The 22789-nt window shown below is 38.9% G+C and overlaps 2 protein-coding genes and 1 long non-coding RNA gene across 15 annotated transcripts in view; 1 reads left to right on the top strand and 2 right to left on the bottom strand.

Moving 5' to 3' along the window:
• The window catches only part of INPP5F (inositol polyphosphate-5-phosphatase F), an 88424-nt gene extending 78045 nt beyond the window's left edge, over positions 1–10379 (top strand). For 7 of the 10 annotated variants that reach the window (XM_081535933.1, XM_081535968.1, XM_081535937.1 and 4 more), the window contains 5 exons: positions 4108–4179; positions 5167–5240; positions 5727–5855; positions 6423–6510; positions 8113–10379. In XM_081535933.1, the coding sequence (XP_081392059.1) occupies positions 4108–4179; positions 5167–5240; positions 5727–5855; positions 6423–6510; positions 8113–9271 (1522 nt within the window). In that variant the 3' untranslated portion in view covers positions 9272–10379. Of the gene's footprint in view, positions 1–1868; positions 2769–4107; positions 4180–5166; positions 5241–5726; positions 5856–6422; positions 6511–8112 lie in introns of those variants that run through there. The other 3 variants (XM_081535984.1, XM_081535911.1, XM_081535979.1) reach the window with 3 other exon arrangements.
• Positions 359–5221, bottom strand: LOC145524196 (uncharacterized). Its single transcript, XR_014067307.1, has 2 exons — positions 5084–5221; positions 359–2416 (listed from the first exon to the last, which is right to left on the bottom strand). It is a non-coding gene; the product is annotated as an uncharacterized LOC145524196 (long non-coding RNA).
• Positions 10380–10987: 608 nt separating the features above from the next.
• MCMBP (minichromosome maintenance complex binding protein) overlaps positions 10988–22789 on the bottom strand; it is a 38037-nt gene continuing 26235 nt past the window's right edge. For all 4 annotated transcript variants that reach the window (XM_081535996.1, XM_081536007.1, XM_081536003.1 and 1 more), the window contains exons 10-16: positions 22504–22627; positions 20219–20336; positions 18489–18654; positions 17419–17552; positions 16350–16514; positions 13499–13587; positions 10988–12865 (exon numbers count right to left, since the gene is read on the bottom strand). In XM_081535996.1, coding sequence (XP_081392122.1) covers positions 12739–12865; positions 13499–13587; positions 16350–16514; positions 17419–17552; positions 18489–18654; positions 20219–20336; positions 22504–22627 — 923 coding nt within the window. In that variant the 3' untranslated portion in view covers positions 10988–12738. The remainder of the gene's footprint in view (positions 12866–13498; positions 13588–16349; positions 16515–17418; positions 17553–18488; positions 18655–20218; positions 20337–22503; positions 22628–22789) is intronic.

Genomic DNA, 22789 nt, shown 5'->3' with positions numbered 1-22789 from the left:
TACCTTTATTGAGATGTAATTCATATAGCATACATTTCATCCATTTTAAGTATATAATTGGGTGATTTTTAGAATATGCTTAGAATTGTAAGACCATCATTTTGGTCAGTTTTAGAACATTTTTATCACCACAAAGAGAATCCTTGTACTCTATCCCCGCCCTCACCCCCTAAGCAACCGCTAATCTACTTTTCTCTCTCTAGATATGTGAATTCTGGACACTTCATATACATGTAGCCTTTGTGACTGGCTTCATTCACTTAGCATAATGTTTCATGGTTCATGGATGTTGTGCCATGTAGCAGAACTACAGTCCTTTTCATGGCTGAACAGTATTTCATTGTATGGATAGACCATGTTTTCTTTTTTTACTCTTCTTTTGGGCATTTATGTTTCCACCTTCTGGCTTTTCTGTTGCAAACAGTGATGCTGTGAATACTTATAAACAAGTTTTTGTTTGAACACCTGTTTTTCTTTTGGGTATATAGTAGGAGGGGAGATTGCCAGGCTACTATGCTTAACTTTTAAGAAACCACCGAACTATTTTCTTTGGTGGCTGCACCATTTTACGTTTCCACGAGTAATGTGGGAGGGTTCTAGTTTTTCATGTCCTCACCCACACTTTTTTTTCCCCCATGTTTTTTACTGTAGTCATCCTAGTGGATGTGAAGTACTGTCATATCGCGGTTTTGACTTGCATTTCCCTCATGACAAATGATGTTGAAGATTTTTTCCTGGGTTTGTTGGATATTTGTATGTCTTCCTCAGAAAAATGTCTATTCAAATCCTTTGCTCATTTAAAAAACTGGGTTTTTTTTTGTTGTTGAGTTGGGCCACATGTTTTTGTCAATAAAGCTTTACAGGAACGGAGCTGGGATTAGGGTGAGGCAAGCGAGACAGGGTTGGACAGGTTGCAGAGTCAGATCCTATCCTTTATTTGAAATGTTGGATGTTTTATCATGGTATGTTTGCATTAATTTTGATTTTTTAAAAATACTGCATTAAAAACTTTCTTTGATGTCAGGTTTTTTTTTGGCACCCCCATAAATTTTGCGCCAGAAACCAGTGCCTCACTGACTTCACTGTAGTTATGGTCCTGTTTAATTTTACACATATGGCAGAAAGATAGTTATGGCGAGCCGTTTACAAATGCTTGCTCCTGCGCAGGCAGCAAGAATGGCTGCCCTTCCCTTTTCCTTGATCTCCCAGGGCTCCAGTTGGACCTGTCCAGCTACCTGGAGTCCACCCTCGGGCCTTTTTCTGTTAAACTCCTGAGCACAGCTCAGTTAATTCCCCGCAGACACAGATCAGACCTCATGGGTCGTCCCGCACCCTTTCCCGTCCACGCGGCCGCCGCTGCCGCAGGGAGAGGAGCTGACTCGAGTGACAGCCCGTAAGCGCTGGGTGGTACACTCGTGGCTGGAGGAGGAATCTCTGATGTGACGGGAAATCGGGGACCGTCCAGGTGCCCTTCAGCATCTGCACAAAGCCCACTCTTTATTTTGTCCAACTCGGACTCGCTTTTCCTTACACCGAGAGCAGCTGACTACTGGTACTCGTGCTAGTGGACTCACGAGGCGCGCGGCAACCTGCTCTCAGGCGCGCGGCAGTGCGGGGAGGCGCTTAGTCACGGTGCCGCAGGACCCCGCCAGTGGCCCTCAGGGCAGGAGGGACGGCTCTTCACCAAGGCGTGCGTGCGTGCATGCACTCTCCCGGGACCCGGGCCGGGGCCGGGGCCCGAGCCCACCTCAGCTTCCCTCCGGGATGGCCGGGGGGCTGCGCCCTCCTCTGGACGTCGGCGGCGCTGGACGGGTTGCGCCTGCGCACTGGGCGCGCACCGCGGCGAGCGTGGGCGGCGGAAGTGCGCCGGGTTTGGGGGCGGGACCTGGTGCGGCCGCGCTGCAGTTGCCGCAGTGGCTGCCGGCGTGAGGTCTGGCGCAGGTGTCTCTGACTGAGCTTCGACTACTTGACGGACGGACTGACGGACTGACTGACTGACTGACCAGATGCCGCGCTCCCACCGGCCTCCTCCAACCGCTCAGCGGCAGGCGAACGCCACAGGCAATGCCGCCGGCAACGCTGCCGAGCCCAAGCCCGAAGGCAGCAGCCTGGCGACCACTTTCAAGATTTTTCTCCTTTTTGCAGGACTGATGGTTAAAGTTCCTGTGGGGTTGTATTTTTCCTGCAAATTGCTGCTCTTCCAAAGCCTCCTGTTAATGTCCCCCGATGACAGTGGCTTTTACGCGACTATTGTGGCGGTGGTGGGGCTGCATGTGGTGCTGGCGGTGTTTGTGTTCATCGTGTGGAAGGAGGGCATGCCTGACTGGCGGGAAGAGAAAAACGAGTAGCGCGGCCCTTCCCTCCGAGCTGCGGGCGAGGGGCGGGGGGGCACCGAAAGGGGTTTTCTTTCTTTTGTCTGTGTTTAAAAAAAAAAGTGGGGATTAGGTTTTGTTTATTTCTGTTTAAGTGGGGCAGAGGGTGGTGGGGAGGGAAATTAAGTATTTACTGCAGCTTATACTTAAGTAAAAATGCGGGTGGGGGGAGGGCTGACTTCTTTCTTGATTGCCTGTGACGTGCCAAGTGCTTTTCGTTCTAGACGTAATACTTTTGACTGAGATCATGTTTGGCCAGTGTAAATATTCGTGTCAAAATAGAAGCTATGATAAAGTAGCACTCCTTAGTAGGCGTAGAAATTTTTGTTCATATTAAACTACGTGTCGTGACGTAATTTTTATGGCTTGGCTCAAGCGACAGTTTTAAGAGCGCAGGTAAGCACCAATGTGCAAAACTAAATTGTATGTTATGGCGTTCGTCTACGTTATTCTCGGTGAGGCTACCAAGATCGTAGAATAGATGGTTTTCTCTTTCCGGTTGGTTGGTTGGTTAGTTATTGCTCGTATTTTGGATCAATCTCTGTATTAATTGGGTTCTGATTTCTTCAATCTAAATTAGTTGTATTTGGGGGGCATATTTTTGGTGAAAATTGAGGTCAGTTTGTTATTTTAGATTGATTGTTCTAGTTACGGTGCAACAAGATGCCCCTGATGTAAAATACTGCAATTTAAGATCTTGGTGAAATTTTCTCTGCAGTACCTGTTAAACAATGACCTCATCATTCTTAGGCAGATTATGTACGTGACTTTACTTAAATTCCATCTACTAGTCATTTTTCCCCCTATTGTTTTCCATTTGTTTTTCAGTAGCATCTGGTCAGTTTTTGCAAATAGCTATGAAATTCTAAGGTATTTCTATTTGAAGAAATATCTACTCCAGCAGTGGAATTTTGAGAACCAGTATAAGTGTGCAGATTAATTTTCATCTTTTGATTGGAAAAGCTGTTTTAATAGTAGATGAATATTTGATTAAAAGGTTGAGTTCAGATTCTGCTCATGTTACCTGTTGACTATTTGTGGATTTCATATGTTGACCTTTTAAAAAATAAGTTAGTTTTTGGTTTAATGGTTCATCAGTACTCAGTTTCTAACCCTTATTCTGATATTTGACTTTAGAATGGAGATAAAATACAGCAAAGTGGACTTAGAATAAGGAAATGTTTACTCATTCTCTAAAAGCTGTGTAAATTAATCTGAAGTTAAAAAAAAATAGTTTGGGCTTGGTTCCATTTTTGCACATAAATGTTCTATTTACATAAAAGGCTTTCAAAGGATACATTTCGAGTGTAAACATATGGTAAATGCGCAGTATAACTTGAAGATTAGGTCGTGTGAGATGATCTAGATAATTTCTCTTTTCTCAGCCTGATATTTTCCTTTACAATCCTTACCCCCTCCACCGTCATGCAATTCCCCCTCCTCCCCACATACCATTATCCTATTTTCCCTGAACCCTCCCTTCTCTTTGGCTACTCCTCAGCTCCAGTCCTTCCCTCTACGTACCCCACCTTCCTAAACTGTGTTCCTGGTTTTGTTTTTTTAATCTCCAAATGCATAGACCATGTACATTTAACTTCAGAAACAGGACTCATTGATTACTTGATATTTTTCCCCCACCCTAGTCCCCACCAATCTTTTGTCAAAAGGGGATCTGCTATAGAAAAAATGTAGATGAAAATGAAAATATCTAATTCCTTGTGTCATGTTTGTTTAGCCTCATTGATGCTACTCACAGAGATGTGGATGTGTTGTTACTGCTTTCTAACTCTGCATACTACGTGGCCTAGTAAGTTGCTTATTGATTTAAAGCTTTTACTCTTTTAATGTGAGTAAATATCATTTTTAGATTTTGTAACACAAAATGTTAAGAATCCAGTTTTGCTATATATTTTAAGAAATTTCACTGAACCCCTTTATCTTACATAATTGTTACATCACTGACTTTTATCAATTTGAAACTGTGATTTTAGAGTTAATTATAATCAGTGTTATAATAGTGTTCTTTGAGTATCTGATACTATCTCCTATAGATCTCAAGTTCTGATGTATTCTATTTTTATTGTAATTGACCATATACCATGACTTTTTATTACGATACCATAGTTAAATGTTTCCCCATTGTTAGGCATTAAAATACTTTTCTTTTTTTGCTATGATGAATGAGACAGCTCTGTGCAGATAATTGTGTATGTGTACACATGCACTTCTGATTATAAGAATATGATGAATTATGACTTTTTATGCTTTAGAAATGACACCCAGTTAACAATGCCAGTAGCAGAAATACAAGTATTTCCTCATAGCCTTAACCAGAATTATTTTTTTCAAATACATAGTCACTTTCTTTTTGGTCTGGTATGAACTGTCATTTTTCAGTCCTTGGTCCAGGTGCCTATTGGCATTGATCATTTTTTATTTTGGATATCATATTTATCTGCCAAATCAGGAATATGTAGCTTCAATATGTGTTTTGCTTTCCTTTTAGGTTAAGTTTTAGGCTTGTTGGTTTTAGTTTTTGTAAGAGCTTTTGTAAAACTGAATTTAATTTTGCTTTGTAATTGATGTTAGTGTAAGATCTATAAACTGATTTTCATTTAGCTATTGAACTATATATATATATAAAGTTTCATCTAGTTTTTAAAATATTTAACTCTTCACCCCAGAATGTATTGTGTTGTGGAAGACTTTACCTGCATAATGGTATGCCTCAGCTGACCAGCCAAATGTGCTTTTGATTTTAATCCTCTTCTTACTCCCTTTTCCCTTTGTCTAGTTATGATGATGAAGTTGACAAAGTAAACCAGTATCAACGACTAAGTCTAGAAGACCTGGAAAAAATAGAAATAGGTAAATTTTTAAGATACTAACCAGGTCATAGAAAGCAAATACTGTTTCTTCCAAGAGTGGGCTGTTATTTAAGCAACTGGTATAATAACATCTTACTGGAAATCAGAAAGGAGTAGGTAGTCTAAGTAGTCCATTTCTTAAGATTCCCTTCTATATTTTAGAGATGAGTGGTGGATATAGTCTAATAATTCTTTCTTTCATTACTTGTCCTGTGAAGATTAAGCCTAGGTCTAGAAAGTTTAACTATTTGAGACTGAAGAATTTTTATTTATAGTCTTACTAGACCAAGTCATCATAAGTGTGTGTGCTTATTCAGATGAAAAAAAGTGCTAAATGATTGATGAATCAGTCATTAATATTTTGAAGTATTATGAAGATCAGTATTTTGAAGTATTTTGGGTAATATCAAAAATATCAGTATTTTGAAGATACAGAAGAAAGTGAATGTTATGTGAAGGATTAACATATATTCATTTGGGTCTTTAGGTCCTGAACCCACTCTTTTTGGTAAGCCAAAGTTCTCCTGCATGAGATTGCACTACAGATGTAAAGAAGCAAGTGGCTATTTCCACACACTGAGAGCTGTAATGCGCAACCCAGAAGAGGATGGAAAAGGTAACAGAGATGTTTCAGTTATAACTTATCTGCTTTTATAAGCCTAAGTGCAACTGGGGACTGTATATACCATTATACAAATGAGTGATCAGGAAAAATACCTTTGTGATTTGAGATCTTGAAATAGCAGCTTTGTTCCTGGCAGTGCAGGGACACTGAATTGATGAGAGTCTGGGCAAGGGAATCTATTATGGGAATTCTCAGTGTGTTTGGCCATTTGAGTGTGATGGCTTTTCCTACCACATACGTCTCTCATGGATAATAGTCAGGGACAACACCTATCTTGTTCCTGCCTGTTGTCTCAGCGTCTAGCACAGTGTTTGGACAGATGAGAGTTTCCAGATAAACTTTTAATTCCAATTGATTTGGTTCTTTTGTTGTTCATTTAGTTTTCTGTTAACATTTTAGAACATTTTCAATTAGGGGAGTGAAGAACAAGTAGTATGTTTCTGTAAATTATAGCAAGCTTTTATTATAAGATTAAAAGTTCCATTTAGAGTTCTGAGTTAGAATGGCTAGTTTTTAAATGTTTTTGAAAAGGGGTAAGCAATTGCATTTGGGTTTCAGATACCCTTCAGTGCATTGCGGAGATGCTGCAGATCACCAAGCAAGCCATGGGATTAGATGTACCTATAATTGAGAAAAAGCTTGAGAGGTAAGTAAACCACTTTGCACAGAAGTGTCTTGATTCTACAGAGAAAATTAAAGTTTTACTTCTTTTAAAGTATCTGCAAAAAGGAGAGAAATCACATTATGATATTGTGTTGATTAATTTAGAGGGGGAAAGATCATATCTTTATGGATCAAAAAGTAATAATTTTGTTTAAATTATGGCCACAAGTGATATGTTTTAAAACTTCTGAGAGGGAGCATTCAAATTTAAATAACTTTTTAGAGAAAATAACCAGCCAGTATGTTTTAAACACTAGGTTAATTTGGGAAAAGAAAGCCTATAAACAAATTATTTTACATTTTAAATTTGTGGGTTTTCCATCTAATGAGCAGGTTTTAAAGTCCAAATTCCACTAGAAAGGAGGACCATCTGGTCATCTAGAGAAAAATTTTCAGTCTTCTGTTAGAAATAATTATTTCAGTAGGTTTTTAAAAAAGCAGTACTGTATTCAATAACTCTTTTTAACATAATTTTTATGAAATATTCTCATGACCAGTGATCCTGAATGACCAAGTGTTGAACTCGTGTACTGAGATGTGCGGTAAATAGGACTGCCTTTTTTCTTATTTTTAGCAACCAGGAGGGCTGGCTAAAGAGAAAACACAAATTATTTATGTTGAATGCCCCAAGTCTTCTCAGATAAATTCAGATAACCCACAGAAAACATAAGGAAATGGAGCTCCTTTCCATCTCTTCTCTGCCTGAATTCAACCAAAGTGCAATGTGTATAGACCAGCTTTAGTTAAAATGCTGTAAATATCCATTTATAGTCAGTGTCTCCTTTGCTGGTGGTTTAGATCGTGGATGTGGTGGATCTGTGCTCCCCCAGATTGTAGTGAGTCACCACATATGGTTGTTTTGAAATGTGATAGTTTGAATTTTGGGGTGTGAGGTTTTTGGGGAAACAAGTTCTCAGAATAATGCAAAAACAGAGGTTGAAGCTACCATTAGGCTTCCCTGCCTCCCCTCCTCTCTGAATGCCAGGGAGAACAGCTGAAGGAAGCACGCCATCACAAATGATGATGAGTTGTAAACACAAAAGGTCTGGTCCAAGAGAACATAACTCATCGGATTACTGTGAAGAGCTTCAAGAGGTGGGGTGAAGACACTGTGGAGGTAGTGTTCCTCTAGGGCGGTTCTTCAGTACCCTTGCGGCCTGAGAGAGAAGACAGCTCAGCGGGAGATGTCTGTGGCCTGCTTGCTGGACCTGGGGTTCAGGTCACATAGTGTGCCAGCTCTACCCTCTCAGTGCCTGCAGATGACTCATCACTGTCACTTAACAAAGGCCGCCCTGTTACAAAATAGAAAATACTTCATTGGTTGTTCCAAAGACTTAAGTTTGAGAAAGATGAAGATACCTGATTAATCATCTCTTAATACTAATTATGTGTTGAAATGACAAATTTTTGTATATAAAATTGTATATAGCCCACATGATTGTATAAGGAGTTATCTAGATTTGTCATTAAGCAGTATGCTACTCTTAAGGTATTGAGGCCAACTTGAGTTTTCACTTACATTAATAATTGGGACTGTCATATTGGATTCAGTGGGAAATTAACCTTTTTCTTTTCTAATCTGTAGGAAAAGCAGTAAACCTCATGAAGACATCATTGGCATCAGATCTCAAAACCAAGGCTCTTTGGCCCAGGGAAAAAAATTTTTAATGAGCAAATTTTCATCTCTAAATCAAAAAGTGAAACAGACCAAATCCAATGTAAACATTGGCAATCTACGAAAGCTAGGAAACTTCACAAAACCTGAAATGAAAGTTAACTTTCTAAAACCAAACTTAAAAGTAAATCTTTGGAAATCAGATAGTAGTCTTGAAACCATGGAAAACACAAGTGTGATGGATAATAAAGCCCAGGCAGAGTCAGAAGGGGAAATCTCTTCAGATAATGACTCGTATCACTCTGATGAATTTCTTACAAATTCCAAGTCTGATGAAGACAGGCAGCTAACTAACTCTTTAGAGAATGTAGGGCCAATAGACTATGTTCTTCCTAGTTGTGGTATTATTGCTTCAGCACCTCGATTAGGCAGTCGATCCCAGTCTATTAGCAGCACTGATATCAGTATTCATGTTCCTTCAGAGGTTACTATTGCTCATGAAAGCGGGCTTGGAAAAGGCCAGGAGTCTTCTTTGAAGAAAAGTCCTTCCACTGACAACATATACACATTGACTGGCTTTGCCAAGCCTACGGATATTTACTGCCATAGATTTGTTCAAGATGCACAAAACAAAATGACCCAGCTATCAGAAACCAGCTCTGTTTCTCAGCAGGCTAGTGAGGAAGGAAATCAAATGACCAATCAAGTTTCTAGCGAAGAAACTCAGTTTGAATCGACGGAACAGATACCTTCTCGACCTTCTCAATTAGATGTGTCTTTTTCTGCAGCAGGCCCACAGTTTTTGTCAGTTGAACCAGTGCATTCAGTTGTATCTCAAAAGACCCCCGGCTCAGAATCGGGCACGCTTGAACTTGAGAGAGGGCTTCATGTAACGCCTTCTCCTTCAGAGAGCTGTAGCAGCAGAGCAGTCTCTCCTTTTGCAAAGATTCGAAGTTCTATGGTCCAGGTCGCTAACATTACCCAGGCTGGATTAACCCAGGGGATCAACTTTGCAGTGGCAAAGGTTCAGAAGAGCCCTGCAGATCCTGAAGTAGTTGTTAATGAAGTCCAGCAAAATGAACTTAAAAATATGTTTACACAATGCCAGACACGAATAATTCAGATTTAGTTTTTAGTCACACAATCCTGTGGCTTTTATTTAACCACCCCAAAAAGGTGTCACAGAGCGTGTACTGTATGTGAATCTAGGGATCACAAATTCTAATTAACGTTAATTTGGAAAGGTTTTAAAAGACTGAACCTGAGCAGATTTCCAAATTTGAGAGCTAGGACAATGGAAATGCATCATCCTAGAACAGGACCTAAGTAGCTTATACACTACAGAGCAGTTTGTCTCTTCACAGGTAATTCAGGAATAGATTACTTTGGGACATAATAATATGAAACTTTTGGAGTGGGGTGGGTGGGCAGAATGTATGAAGTAGATTCAAAGGGTGGACATGGATCCTTTTAGATGAGTAGCATTGTTCATAATTGTTACTGTTCTGTCAGCTCATTTCTGTGTGTTAACCTCTACAAGGTAAATTCTTAGTTTAGTGACTCTTAAGTGTTACTAGTATGGAGAAGCATTTTAATGTAAAAACTATTGGTTTAATTTTTGATGGTTTAACCATTCCCTATAGAGTTAACAGGGCTAATGGCACTGGAGTCAAGGAATGTATGCCCATTTGATCCTAATTTTCCCCACACTCTACTTAAATAAATTTAAAATATTCCTACCTTGTACACCCCAAAGTCTAGGAGCATTAAGACTTGTCTGCCATGAAACCTGAGATATCAGATGTGAATACCAGCACCTATTCATTTTGTTCTCTCTTCAGAAATGTTAAAAATATACACATTGGACACTGGTAAAGCTTGAAAGAAATTTTCAAGTTGTTAACTTTTTGCAGGGTGCAGTCCATAACATCTTGTATAGGCTCTCAAAACTACTGAAAATGTTAGCCTGCAGCACGACTGTAACGTTGACCGCATGGAACTAGGGCCTTGTCTGTAAGCCCATACAGTAAGAGAGTTGCACATGGTATTCCAAACAAGTATTGGTTTGTCTGGTATCTTTAGAGCCTTACTCTGTTCTGTTGAAGTGATTCTCAGCTAAACATCATGTCTGTTGTAACTTTGATAAGTATTTCCACTTTTGTTATTTATTAGTGGTATCTTTTTTTGAAGTGTCAGATGTTGTGACTATTTAAAATAAAACATCATTATAATTTAAAGTGTGACAATGTGTATGAGAATTCCTTTAATAACATTTTGAAGATAAGGGTTTGATTTAAGTCAGACTGAAGAATTCAGAAGCAAAGGTTAGTAAGTTAGTTAGCTATAACTGAAACTCCTGGTTCCAGCCTTTCCAAATACTTCATTCTTAAAGTGTTATCATGATTTTAAAAACTAAACATCAAAACTGAACATGTACTCTGTTACCATTTTTTCTTGAAACTATTAAGGTGTCCTACAACATGAGAGAGAATAAAGTCACGGTCAAGTGATAAAAATGCATTTAAAACTCCAAGGAAATTAATTTGACAGAGATTTTTGAAAACTAAAATAAGGAGGTGATGTTTAAATCCAGTCAGGGTAATATAGATGCCTATTCAGTTTCCCGATGCTTAAAATTGGGTTAATATTGCATTAGATCAACAAATTGTCCCCATGGAGAAAAGGACTTCTGAAGCCCAGAGTACCAATCTCTTACCTGAGTGGGCCCTCGGTGGGGGGGGACACCATGTTAATCATCTCATACTGAAGTTTATCTCTGGTAATGATTCTCCACACAGAAGATCACATGGGGTGAGCCTCATAATTCATGAAAAACAGCCCAAAGTACTAGTAATTTGGTAAGTTTTATTTATTTGAAAGAAGGTTTTCCTTTCAAGGGAACTTTTCTGTAAGACCAGGCAAATTATGTACTCTTTGGTAAATTACAATCCACATTGGCACATTAAACACACAGGAACTAATCTACTCTTTTGAAGTTTATTCTCACAAATCCAGCTGAGCCTTTGTTTTATTTCTAAAAGTTTAAGGAAAGTCTAATCTACCAGTTATAAAAATGAAAACCAGTTAGAATTCTAAGTATAAACAGATTATTTACATTAGTTTATAAAAATAGATTTGAGTTTAGGAAAAGTTAAAGAACTAATAATTTCCACTTCAGTTCATGAGGCATAGCAGATTGCTCCATTTGCAAGGCTGACCCTGTTTTCTCAGTTGAGGCCTCGGGGCCAGGGGGATGCCAAATTTAAGTAATCATTTAACTGATCTCTAATGTTTCTACGTTACTGACTAAAGAAACTAATTTTTATATGTAACCAGTGGTAGCTTAAAAAAGTAATGTTCTAACCTTTCCAAAGATTCTTGATGCCACAATTATACTACTATGCTTTATCAATTTGCTTTCTAGCTATGGATAATATTTCTGTTCCTTTAAAAATTTGTTAAAACTGTAACTTGGTGATAACCTACCACATACAGTTTTATCAGGACATTCCTGGACTAGCAGATAATGTTAGTTGATCTAATACATCTGGAACTAATGGATAAACATATAAGAAGTTCAAAATGCAAGGTAATCATCAAAGCAACTAAATGACATTATTAGGAAAAGAATAAAAACCCATTTTTTTAAGAAAGCATTTTTTAAAAAGTTAAATTATTTTGTTCTCTTCCTCTTTGGGCAAAACAACTTCACAGGGCAGGCAGCATTCCCTTTAAGTGAGTCCCATAAACAAGCAGTTCCCAAACGCACTGGAGTGAAATGAGAAAAATAAGAACAATATAATTTTTTTTTCTTCCAAAAAAGCTACATTTATTCCATTTAAAGGACTCTCTCTTGTTCTGAGACTGTTCTTTTATGAAAAAAAAAAAAGGTGATAATACAGTCACTTCTTTCAGATTACCTGGCAAAATAAATTGGCAACTCTCAATCCTCCACAATTTTTGGAAATATTACTGGTCCATGAAACCCAAAAGTCTGGGGACCACTGCCATTTAAAGATTTGCTTTGCATGTTGTTAAAAACTATTAAATAAATGGAAAAAAGGTGTGGTCAAATGTCTGGGAAATGATACTACATATGTGAATTAATGGCAAGTATGCTCCATTCCCCAAACTTGGAGCACTATACACATTCAGACCCACTGTTCACTGGAGAGACAAAAATCTGAAGCGAACAATTCCTTTGACTTTGGAATTGCAACAGTTTTCTTCAAATGATGTTCACATTTCCTATTTCAACAGAGTCTGGCCTATGACTTAGCTGAAGCTAAGGAAACTAAGGAAATGGTATATCAGCAACATTATCAATATTAAATTTTTAATATCAAATACATTTTTGTACATTGTTACTAATTTATATAATTATAAAACAAAATTCAAAAGCTCCATAAAATCAGTAAGGTAAAAGCCCTTACTAAATATTATATAAACTTTAGATGTTACCAGGCGTGATTTCAGGAAAAGTCATTGGTTTCTTTGATACAAATTATCTACAAAACAATGTGATATAAATGATATTTGAATTTTACAATAATGTGGCTACAATTTGCCCATTACTCTTTAATAGATGTCAGACCTTTAAAGTTCATTTCCATTGACACATTTCTGCTGTTGAAGCCTGGCTCTTCTTAAAGACTCCAGCTGCTTGGCTCTTAGCCATCGTTCTCTTGACAGCGTTGTCTGACCAGCACTGAGAGACAGAAACCTGGTTTGAAATACAGAAACAAATTATAGTCTAGACCTAGAAAAAGGCCTTTAAAAAAAAACAAAAACCTACTAGTTTAGAAGTTTTTTAAAAAATGTTGTTGTGGGAGATAAGACCATCTGGTAGCTACCCAACTCAACAGCCAAGTTAAGACTTCTACAGAGGAATCCTTTCAGAGTCAGATTTGGAATGATTCCCTCTTTAAGAGTGGGGCTTCCCTGGTGGCTCAGATGGTAAAGAATCTGCCGGCACTGCAGGAGACGGGTTCAATCCCTGTGTCAGGAAGATCCTGTGGAGAAGAGAATGGCTACCCACTCCAGTATTCTTGCCTGGAGAATTCCATGGATAGAGGAGCCTGGTGGACTACAGTCCACAGGGTTGCAGAGAGTCAGACACAACTGAGTGACTAACACTTTTCACTTTCTTCCCTTTGAGTGGAGAACAAGGAGCATGCCTTGTCCACTGAAGTGATCTCTGGCCAAACATAGTTCCCCCTCTGTGAGCCATTTCACAAGAGGGTTTTTAGAAGGGAACAGTTCATTTCCATTTTTGCAAGTCTGCCTCAGTTACCCTAAATAAGGAGAGTTAGCCACAGGTCGCTGAAAAGGCAACGGTGGACAGGGACTGACTCACCGAGCTACGATGAGTAACTGGTGGAGATCGTCGGCAGTGATGCTCTGAGGATCGTTCTTGCGCATCTCCACAAAGTCATCTTCAACTGCCTTTATCAAAACAGTAAATGAACTTTAAAGTTACTCCTTATGAGGAAATGATATTTGCATTTTGTGGGAAAAAGGATTCTTTACCAAGCTAAAGTAAGATGGTCCCTTACCCGATGGGAAAATGAGGTCAGCCCTGCACCTTGGACAAATGAGACAGTGTGGGTAAAAGGGCCAAAAACCAAACTTTACACCAAAATTATACCACTGAGGAGAGTACTGGAAACAAAATAATAAAACTCAAGAGTCATTTTTGAGAAGGTCAGACAGATACAAGCCAGCAATTCGCATAGCAAAACATGATGCCTTTAAATACAGGGAGAGAGATGTCAGCAAAACTGGCCAAGTCAGGACCTCTGAAAATTTCCCCACCATTACAGAGAACAAGAACACTGGCAAAAATGATCAACATCAGCTCCTTCAATACTAGAAATTAACCAGACCCCTGAAACAGGGGAGCATTTTCTCTGAGAAAGACAAAAGAACATTGTCCTCTGAGGCATTTAAATTTGCCCCATTCCCTTCCCCATCTCCAAGCAGCCGTGAAAACAGTCTGGCAACCTACTGGAGAGGTGGTGGGGCTGGAGCTCTGTCAAAGCACCATTCCCAGAGAACTGTCATTACCTGACTGCCTGGTGGCTCCTGGGAAGAACACATTCGCAAGGCTGTCTTTTTTTTTTAATTGAAGGGTAATTGCTTTACTGTCTTGCTGTCTTTATTTTACCTGACTGGGAGCTTGTTCGGTGCACAGCTTGTCTCCCCCCACCCCACCCCCCACTGAATGTTTATCAGAAACAATCAGAAGCAATTATCGACCACCTCAGCTGCCCCAGACACTGGATAGTAGATGGGGCAAACAGCAGGCTAACCAAAACCATTAAAAAGAAAATCTAGGAATGAAATGTCCATATATTCCCCTGACCACCAGGAATTTACAAGGCCACGCACATACACGCACAGGGCTGTGCAGGTGCTCAGGAGATCTGAGCCTGAGCAGGCAGGCCATAAGCTCTCACTCCTCAACAACCCTGAGGCTCTGTGTGAGCAGAAGGCAAAGGCTAGGGCAGAGTTGTAAACTGCACGGCTGAGTGCCGAAGATTTGCTCCACCATGGACACAGAGTCCCTTGGCTTATACTGGGAGACTGTTTGCAGGCATCTAAGGAAATTAAATTTCTTTCCAATCACTGACCACTGAACTAACTGAGGGAGACTTCTGTGCCCACATACAACTAAGAATACAGACTTTTAGAAATCAATTCAAAAAAGTCACTAAACAACAAACAGCAACAACAATAAACCCTAGGGCAGGGGAGAATCTGCCAGAGCAAAGGTGCCAGATTATATTATTTAAAGCACCAGGCTTTCAACACAAAAACTGGAAGACATACTAAGAAACAAGAATGCGTGGTCCGCTTCGTGGGAAAAGAAGAAGTCTTGAGGAAACCTAAACATTGGAGTTACTACACAAAGACCTTTTTTTTTTTTTTACACAAAGACCTTAAATCAGCTATTTTAAATACATTCAAAGAACTAAAGGGCACCAGGAATAAAGAACTGAAGGCATGAGAATGATATCAAATAGAAAATATCAATAAAGAGAAATTATTTAAAAAGCAAACAGATCCTGAAGTTGAAAAATACACCTTAAATTAAAAATTCACTTGAAAGGCTCCACAGCAGAATTTAACTGGCAGAAAATTCAGAAAATCTGTAGACAGGCTGACCGAGGTTATCCGAACAGAGCCTCAAAGACCTGTGGGACCCATCAAGTGTACCACGTACATACCTGGGAATGCCAGGGAGGAGGGAGAGAGGGGCAGGAAGAAACTTACACAGTGGTAAAAAATCTACCAAATGTCTTGAAAGCTTCCCCAAAATGTGCATTAATCTGCATATCCAAGAAACTCAATAAACTGCAAGTAGGATAAACTCAAGAGATCCACCATCTAGACACATCACAGCTCAACTGTCAAAAGCCAGAGAGAATCTTCAAAGGACAAGAGAAAAATGACTCACTAATGTACAAAGAATCCTCTCACTGGAAACTGACTTATCACAAAGTCCAAAAGGCAGCTGGAGGACTTACTCAAAGTGCTGAAAGAACAAGCCTATGAACTAGGAATTCCACACCCAGCAAAATTAGTTGACTTTCAAAAATTAAGGAGAAATTAAGACATTCCCAGATAAGCAAAAACTCAGAATTTGTCACAAGCAGATCTCCCTTAACAGAAAAACCCTGAGAAATATGAAAGTTCTCCAGGCTGAAGTGAAAGTAACTCAGATCCATGTGAAGGTCACTGGTAAGGGTATCCACACGGGTAAATACAAAAGGTAGTATAAATGTCTTTAAAGACAACTGCATAAAACAATAATTATAAATGTGTTGATAGACATACAATATAAAGATGTAATCTGAATGATAATAAAGCACAAAGGAAGGAATGGAATTATGAAGGAGCAAAGCTGTTGCATACTATTATAAGTAAAGTGGCATTAATCCTAAATTAATCCCGGATTATCATAATTAAGATGTTAATATAGCTCCCAGGGCAACCACTAAAGAAAAAAAATATGTATCATAGAAGACAAAATTAAAATTGTACACTAGTAATATCTATATCAAACAAAAGACAGGAACAGAGGAACAAAAGACATTATGACACAGAAAACAAATAGCAAAATTACCTTATCAGTAATTACAGTAAATGTAAATAGATTATTCCAATTCAACACAGAGAAATCCTTTGTTTTAACCCAAACACACCTTGGTTATTTCATCAGAGATGCTATAATCCAGGAACCTCAGAAGGGTCAGATAGATGCGGAATTTATTCAGCACGGAGGGCAGCACCGCGGAGAGAAGGCTGTTCATGTACTCCTCCATGTTTGGTGGCATTAGCTGCGGCTGTAAGTGGATCTGGCAGTCTGCCTAAAAAGAGAAACAGTACACAGTGTTTTCCAAGTTCCTAAATTAATCTAAATTTTCAGGGGATGCTTCAGCTCTGTAAGCCCCTGAGGGAAATAGGAAATATGATTTATTATTAGGGGGAGGTCACTTTTTAATATTAATTTATGTGAGCTGTAACTACCCAGCAATAATTACCAAAGCTAGCCTTTTCTTGGTTACTTATGTTTCCTCAGTGGTATCAGTAAGCATACAGAAAGAGAGTGCATCTCTACAAAGTGGCTAATTAAAACGTTTTAGATGTTTCCTTCTTCATGGAATATGTACTCTGTATCTTACTGAACCGTGTTTCTAGACACCACAAAAGCAAATCACTTTCACCACAGAAACTTACCACTGGGCCACATCGTTCTCATTCACAGGCAGTTCCTCATACATCACGGGTGAGCACATTATACAGAGCAACTAGATGTCTTTCAAGCAACTGGGAATATTTCTCATCATTAGAAGTCTCAGAAGTAAAAGTGCTCTTCCATGAAGCACTGAAGTAACTACCAGGCTGATTAGGAACATTCTAAAGGGAATTCTCAAATATTTCTCACGAAAGATTGGCAGAAAACAGTGTAACAGAGGCAACAAGAACCAAGGTCTGGATGTTAATCAGGCAATTTACAGACAGCTTCTACTTTCTCTCCCCACTTGTGGGGGTTTCTGCTGCCACAGCTTTCTTTCCTTACCTTGTGATTTTCTTTCTAGATACAAGGTGTTCATCCCAGAGCACCAAAATATTCAATTCCCTCATTAATAATCAGCAGCCACAATTTTTAAACGAGTTTAGCTTATTAATAATAAGCAGTGCCAAGAAACAAAGCAAAAGTACAGATCTCTTTCCAGTAACTGCCCTCCATTTCAAAATGACCCTTCATACCGGCAGGAGCGATCTCCCCTCTGAAGTAATAAAAACATTAATGTTGCAGGGAAATTCCATCTGGTGGTAGCTGAAGTCATAATCCACCTTCTGCCAAGTTATTAGGTTGCTCAGGGCAGTCACATTATGAACACCTACAAAAGCAAGAAAATAATTTTTCAGTAGCTTGATTTTAATTACTTAACCAAATTAGTTTTGCTGACATTGATAATAAGACATGAGATTTCTACTGCTTTAAAAAACTATGAGAGGCACTGTCCAATTTTCTAAATGACCATTAACTAAGAGGGCTCACAGACAATATTTGTCAAGATAGATAAAACATATTTTTGGAGCCAAGATTCCGCACCGACCCACCCAAAATTTACTATCAAGCATCTGGTGTGCAATTAGACATAAAATAATTCCCAATAAAAGTAAGATTACTTTGTATGTGATGTGTTCACAGGACTAAAATAATCTGGCAGGACCAAAACGATTTTTATACAGAGATGAGGTTATTGAATTTTAATGAATTTATACTCATTTTTGCCTTAATCCTATTCAGTCTAACACTGCTTTTTCTACCTTTACCTCTTGAACCGATCACTAGCAAAGTGTCGTCTGCATTCTCATTTGAGCACAGGCAAAGCAATCTGCTTTCTTATAATTTCGTAACATGTTCCGTAACATTTAGTTCAAGCCATTTGATCTACTGAATATTTTGATTCTTTGGAAAAAAAGTTTAATCACATTGGTTGGTAAGAAAATGTTTTATTAGGTCTTTTCTACAACTTTTCTTTTGAGATAATACAGGACTAAAGGCAAAGCCTCCTCCCTTGTAGCCTTTAAAAAGCTATGTTACTTACTTGTAACATGGTACAATTTTCATAGCATCATAAAACATAGCTGATGTACACAACTTGTTTGTTTACCATATAAGCTTTAACTAAATTCACAGAGCAAGCCTTTATCTTAAATATCTGTGAAGTGTGAATCTGCCCTTGTTCACGGTTATATTTTTAGAAAATCATTATCCAGCCTGGCTTTGCTGGGACTTAGAAATGGTGGGGAAACGTCCGTGCACACACCTGGTGTGTCCAGCTGCCCCTGCTCCAGGAGAGTCTCGTCAATTACAAGCGAAGTGTTGCTGGGCAGCTGCAGGAGCCCACTGACCAAGCGATTGGCTGCATAGTCTTTGTGGGGAATGAACTTCAAGTGGTTCATGTTCTCTATAGTCATCTGCAGACGAAAAGACTGCAAAGAGAAATTTTCTAATTAGCAAGTTTCCCTCTTTTAAGAAAATATGTATTTGGAGTTAAACACTACCTTTTATACGGAAAGAAAGATCTTATCAATTTCTAAGGGAGTAGGCTCATGGTTTCTGGAGCTCTCAGAAGCAAAAATTTCTACATCCTAAGTAAGAATTTCTCTGATTCTATGAGCTGCTTTATTCTCAACTGTCCTGTTCAGTATTCCTGGAGAATAATTTTTATTTTACTAGTGAACCAGAAACAAATCATAGACAACTGAGATATATATTAGTATATGTATCTCAAATACCCAGAAGCTTAAAAAAAAAGATATTGCCAGAGGCTTGCTAAGACCCGTTTATGGGGTCCCATGAGGTCAAAATCCTGGATAAAAGATCCATTCAGTGTGCAAGAGAGACCAACGAATTTACGACAGCAGAGCATAAAAAGCTCACTGATGAGATCTCAGATTTCACACTTGCAACTCTTTTTGAAGAAAATATCACATGCACAGCTTTCGTTCAGTATCAGAACGTCCACAGTTATCTGAAAAGGCCATTAAAATGGCCCTTCCTTCGTCAACTACTTTTTCATCTGTGTGAGGCCAGCTCTCCTTCGTATACTTCAGTCAAAACATCATGTTACAATAAACTGAATGCAGAAACAGATATGCCAATCCAGCTGTCTATTAATCCAGACATTACAGAGACTGGCAAAAATTTAAAACAATGTCACTTTTATCACTGATATTTTTTTGTTTGGAAAAAATAGCTATTTTCACAAAACATTTTGCTTATGTTCATATATAATTGATTTGTTTTCAATGACTATCTTAGCATGTTTTTAATTTCTAACATGGTAAATTGAGGATACAAACAATCCACACAAACAATATCTCTTTGAGTCCTCAATGATTTTTCAAGAGTGTAAAGTAAGTCAAGGAGAGTGAGGAATGCTGGTCTATTTGGTCTATTGCTGTGTTTCTTAAGGGCCCAAAAGACACTGAATAAACACTGATTAAATGAATGATCTGCTTCAATCTCTTAAATTTCCAAAGTAAGGTGTGATCAGCATTGCCAGGCACACAACTAATCAGAAGCTATTCCCCTAAGATCTTACCATCACACAAACACTTCATTCCAGATGCCCTGGCAAATAAAGGTAGCTTGACTTTCAAACAGGAATTAAACTTGGGCAGCAGAGATGAAGTTATTTCCTCAACTAAAAAGAATTATGCTCTTACAATTTAGAGTTAATTGACATTTAAAATCTTAAAGCATACAAAGGATACCAAATCGTACAAACTGGCATCAAAGGAGAGTACAATGTTAAAGGAATTACTACAGCTGTATTAACTGTTATTCAAAGAAATTCATGCTAAGGCAACAAAGGAAAAGTGAAATGTTTAGAGGTAAGTACATTTTAAATTATGAAACTGGGCAGGCTTTGTTTCCCCTTAATGAGATCTATTAAAATCTCAAAGTTAAATATTTGGGTTGAATGAAAGACCATTAGATGGACTTTTAAAGTGTACTTAGGTTTATAACACGTGTTTATGTTGATCTTACCGCCGGAACCAGATGTTGAATAATTCGATATAAGTGTTCCGTGAAGGTACTATTCCGTGGACAACCACTCAAGTTAACCGTGAATTTTCCTAGTGGAAGAACATCTCTTCTTGTATATCTAGAAAAAAAAAAAAAGGTATCAACCAGTAAGACACTTAGGTGATTTCCTGATCTCCATCAAAAGGCAAACAAAGAAAAATTAGCTTAATACTGTCATTAAAAATAAAGCCAATTACTCTGATCAGCATTTTTTAAAAAACAGAAACAGTAATGAAAATAATAGCCAATACTTAAAGTGCTGGTATTATTCCTCTACCACGTGCCAAGTACTGTTCTAAGTACTTTATCATTTAATTCCCAAACACTCTGTTCAGTTCAGTCCAGTCTCTCAGTTGTGTCCGCCTCTTTGCGACCCCATGAATCGCAGCAGGCCAGGCCTCCCTGTCCATTACCAACTCCCAGAGTTTACCCAAACCCATGTCCATCGAGTTGGTGATGCCATCCAACCATCTCATCCTCTGTTGTCCCCTTCTCCTCCTGCCCCCAATCCTTCCCAGCATTAGAGTCTTTTCCAATGAGTCAACTCCGCATGAGGTGGCCAAAATATTGGAGTTTCAGCTTCAACATCAGTCCTTCCAATGAATACCCAGGACTGATCTCCTTTAGGATGGACTGGTTGGATCTCCTTGCAGTCCAAGGGACTCTCAAGAGCCTTCTCCAACACCACAGTTCAAAAGCATCAATTCTTCGGTGCTCAGCTTTCTTCACCGTCCAACTCTCACATCCATACATGACCACTCGAAAAACCATAGCCTTGACTAGACGGACTTTTGTTGGCAAAGTAATGTCTCTGCTTTTAAATATGCTATCTAGGTTGGTCATAACCTTCCTTCCAAGGAGTAAGTGACTTTTAATTTCATGGCTGCAGTCACCATCAGCAGTGATTTTGGAGCCCCCAAAAAATAAAGTCTGGCACTGTTTCCACTGTTTCTCCATCTACTTCCCATGAAGTGATGGGACCAGATGCCATGATGTTAGTTTTCTGAATGTTGAGCTTTAAGCCAACTTTTTCACTCTCCTCTTTCACTTTCATCAAGAGGCTCTTTAGTTCTTCTTCACTTTCTGCCATAAGGGTGGTGTCATCTGCATATCTGAGGTTATTGATATTTCTCCCAGCAATCTTGATTCCAGCTTGTGTTTCTTCCAGCCCAGCGTTTCTCATGATGTACTCTGCATATAAGTTAAATAAGCAGGGTGACAATATACAGCCTTGTCGTACTCCTTTTCCTATCTGGAACCAGTCTGTTGTTCCGTGTCCAGTTCTAACTGTTGCTTCCTGACCTGCATACAGGTTTCTCTGAGGTAGGTAATATTATTTTCATTTTACAGATGAGAAATCTGAGGCATTTTAAATAATATGCCCATGTTCACACAGCCATGAAGTGGTAGAGCTGGACTTGAACATAGCCAATTTGGTTCCAGCATCTATGCATTCAACCATTTTGTACTACTGTCTCAAATCCTACCTGAGGAAAGATTTTTTAGGACAAACATGTTTACTACAGAGTTATTTAAACAGAGAAAAACTAGGAAAGCCTAACATTTATAGGAAAAGTACAACTGTCTATAATGAAATATACTGTACAGCCATTAAAAGGCTCAAGGAGAATTATGATGGGAGAATGTTTAATATTTATTAATGATAAAAGCAAGCTAATGATCTATTCAGAGTATAACTGAGACCCAAGTAGGGAGGTATACATATGCAAACAAAAAAAGATGATATCATCAGCTACCAAGGTCTGTTAACTGATGAGATTACAGACAATTTCTGCTTTCTTCTTTATGCTCTTGGAACTTATTGAAGGTATGCACGTTACTTTGAAACTGGAAAACAAAGAGCTATAGTGAGGTGAGAGGGAGAGGGGCTCACGTCCATGCGCAAGTGAGACGTGCACCCAATGGGCCTCGCAGAGAGTAGACACAGAGCCTCAGGATGTATAAACAGGACTTGCAGACTGCAAAAATGACAAGACAGCTTACTTTACTCATCAGCTAGGTTCTATACCTAGTTTAGCTCTTAAATTTAAGGAGATACAATCAAAATGCTACACGTGACTCAGAAAACCTGCACAAAGGAATATCTGTGATTATTCAGTGTAACAGCTGTTGCACTGAAACCATCTGGTGATGAAGCCTAATAAACAAAACAAATTATCTCAGAAACCTTCCTCTTCTTTCTCCCTCTCAACAAAACACCAAACTCCCAGGAACACAGCACTTACACTGTAGAGATGAGATGTAATATAAGGTACTCAGCGGCCAAGCTGTCTCCCAGAAGGGCATGAGTGAGGAACCCAAGCAGTTCTGCTCTGACTGGAGACAATTCGGACATGAAACCGGAAACAACTGGAGAGAGAAGGGTGATCAGGTTCAGCACACACACCAGGTCCTCTCGTGTCTCTTTGGCTAAAAAGTAACTATGGAACGAAGCACTGCACGTCAGGAGACAACTAGCAGGGGCTTCCAATACTGGCCCGTCAGTGATACCGACTGTCAAGACAAGACAAG

This window comes from Giraffa tippelskirchi, chromosome 2, assembly GCF_054371585.1.
Source record: "Giraffa tippelskirchi isolate mGirTip1 chromosome 2, T2T-mGirTip1v1.2.pri, whole genome shotgun sequence".
NCBI classification, from domain to species: Eukaryota; Metazoa; Chordata; class Mammalia; order Artiodactyla; family Giraffidae; genus Giraffa; species Giraffa tippelskirchi.
Note: the sequence above shows the minus strand (reverse complement) of the source record. Positions and strands in the feature narration are given on the sequence as shown.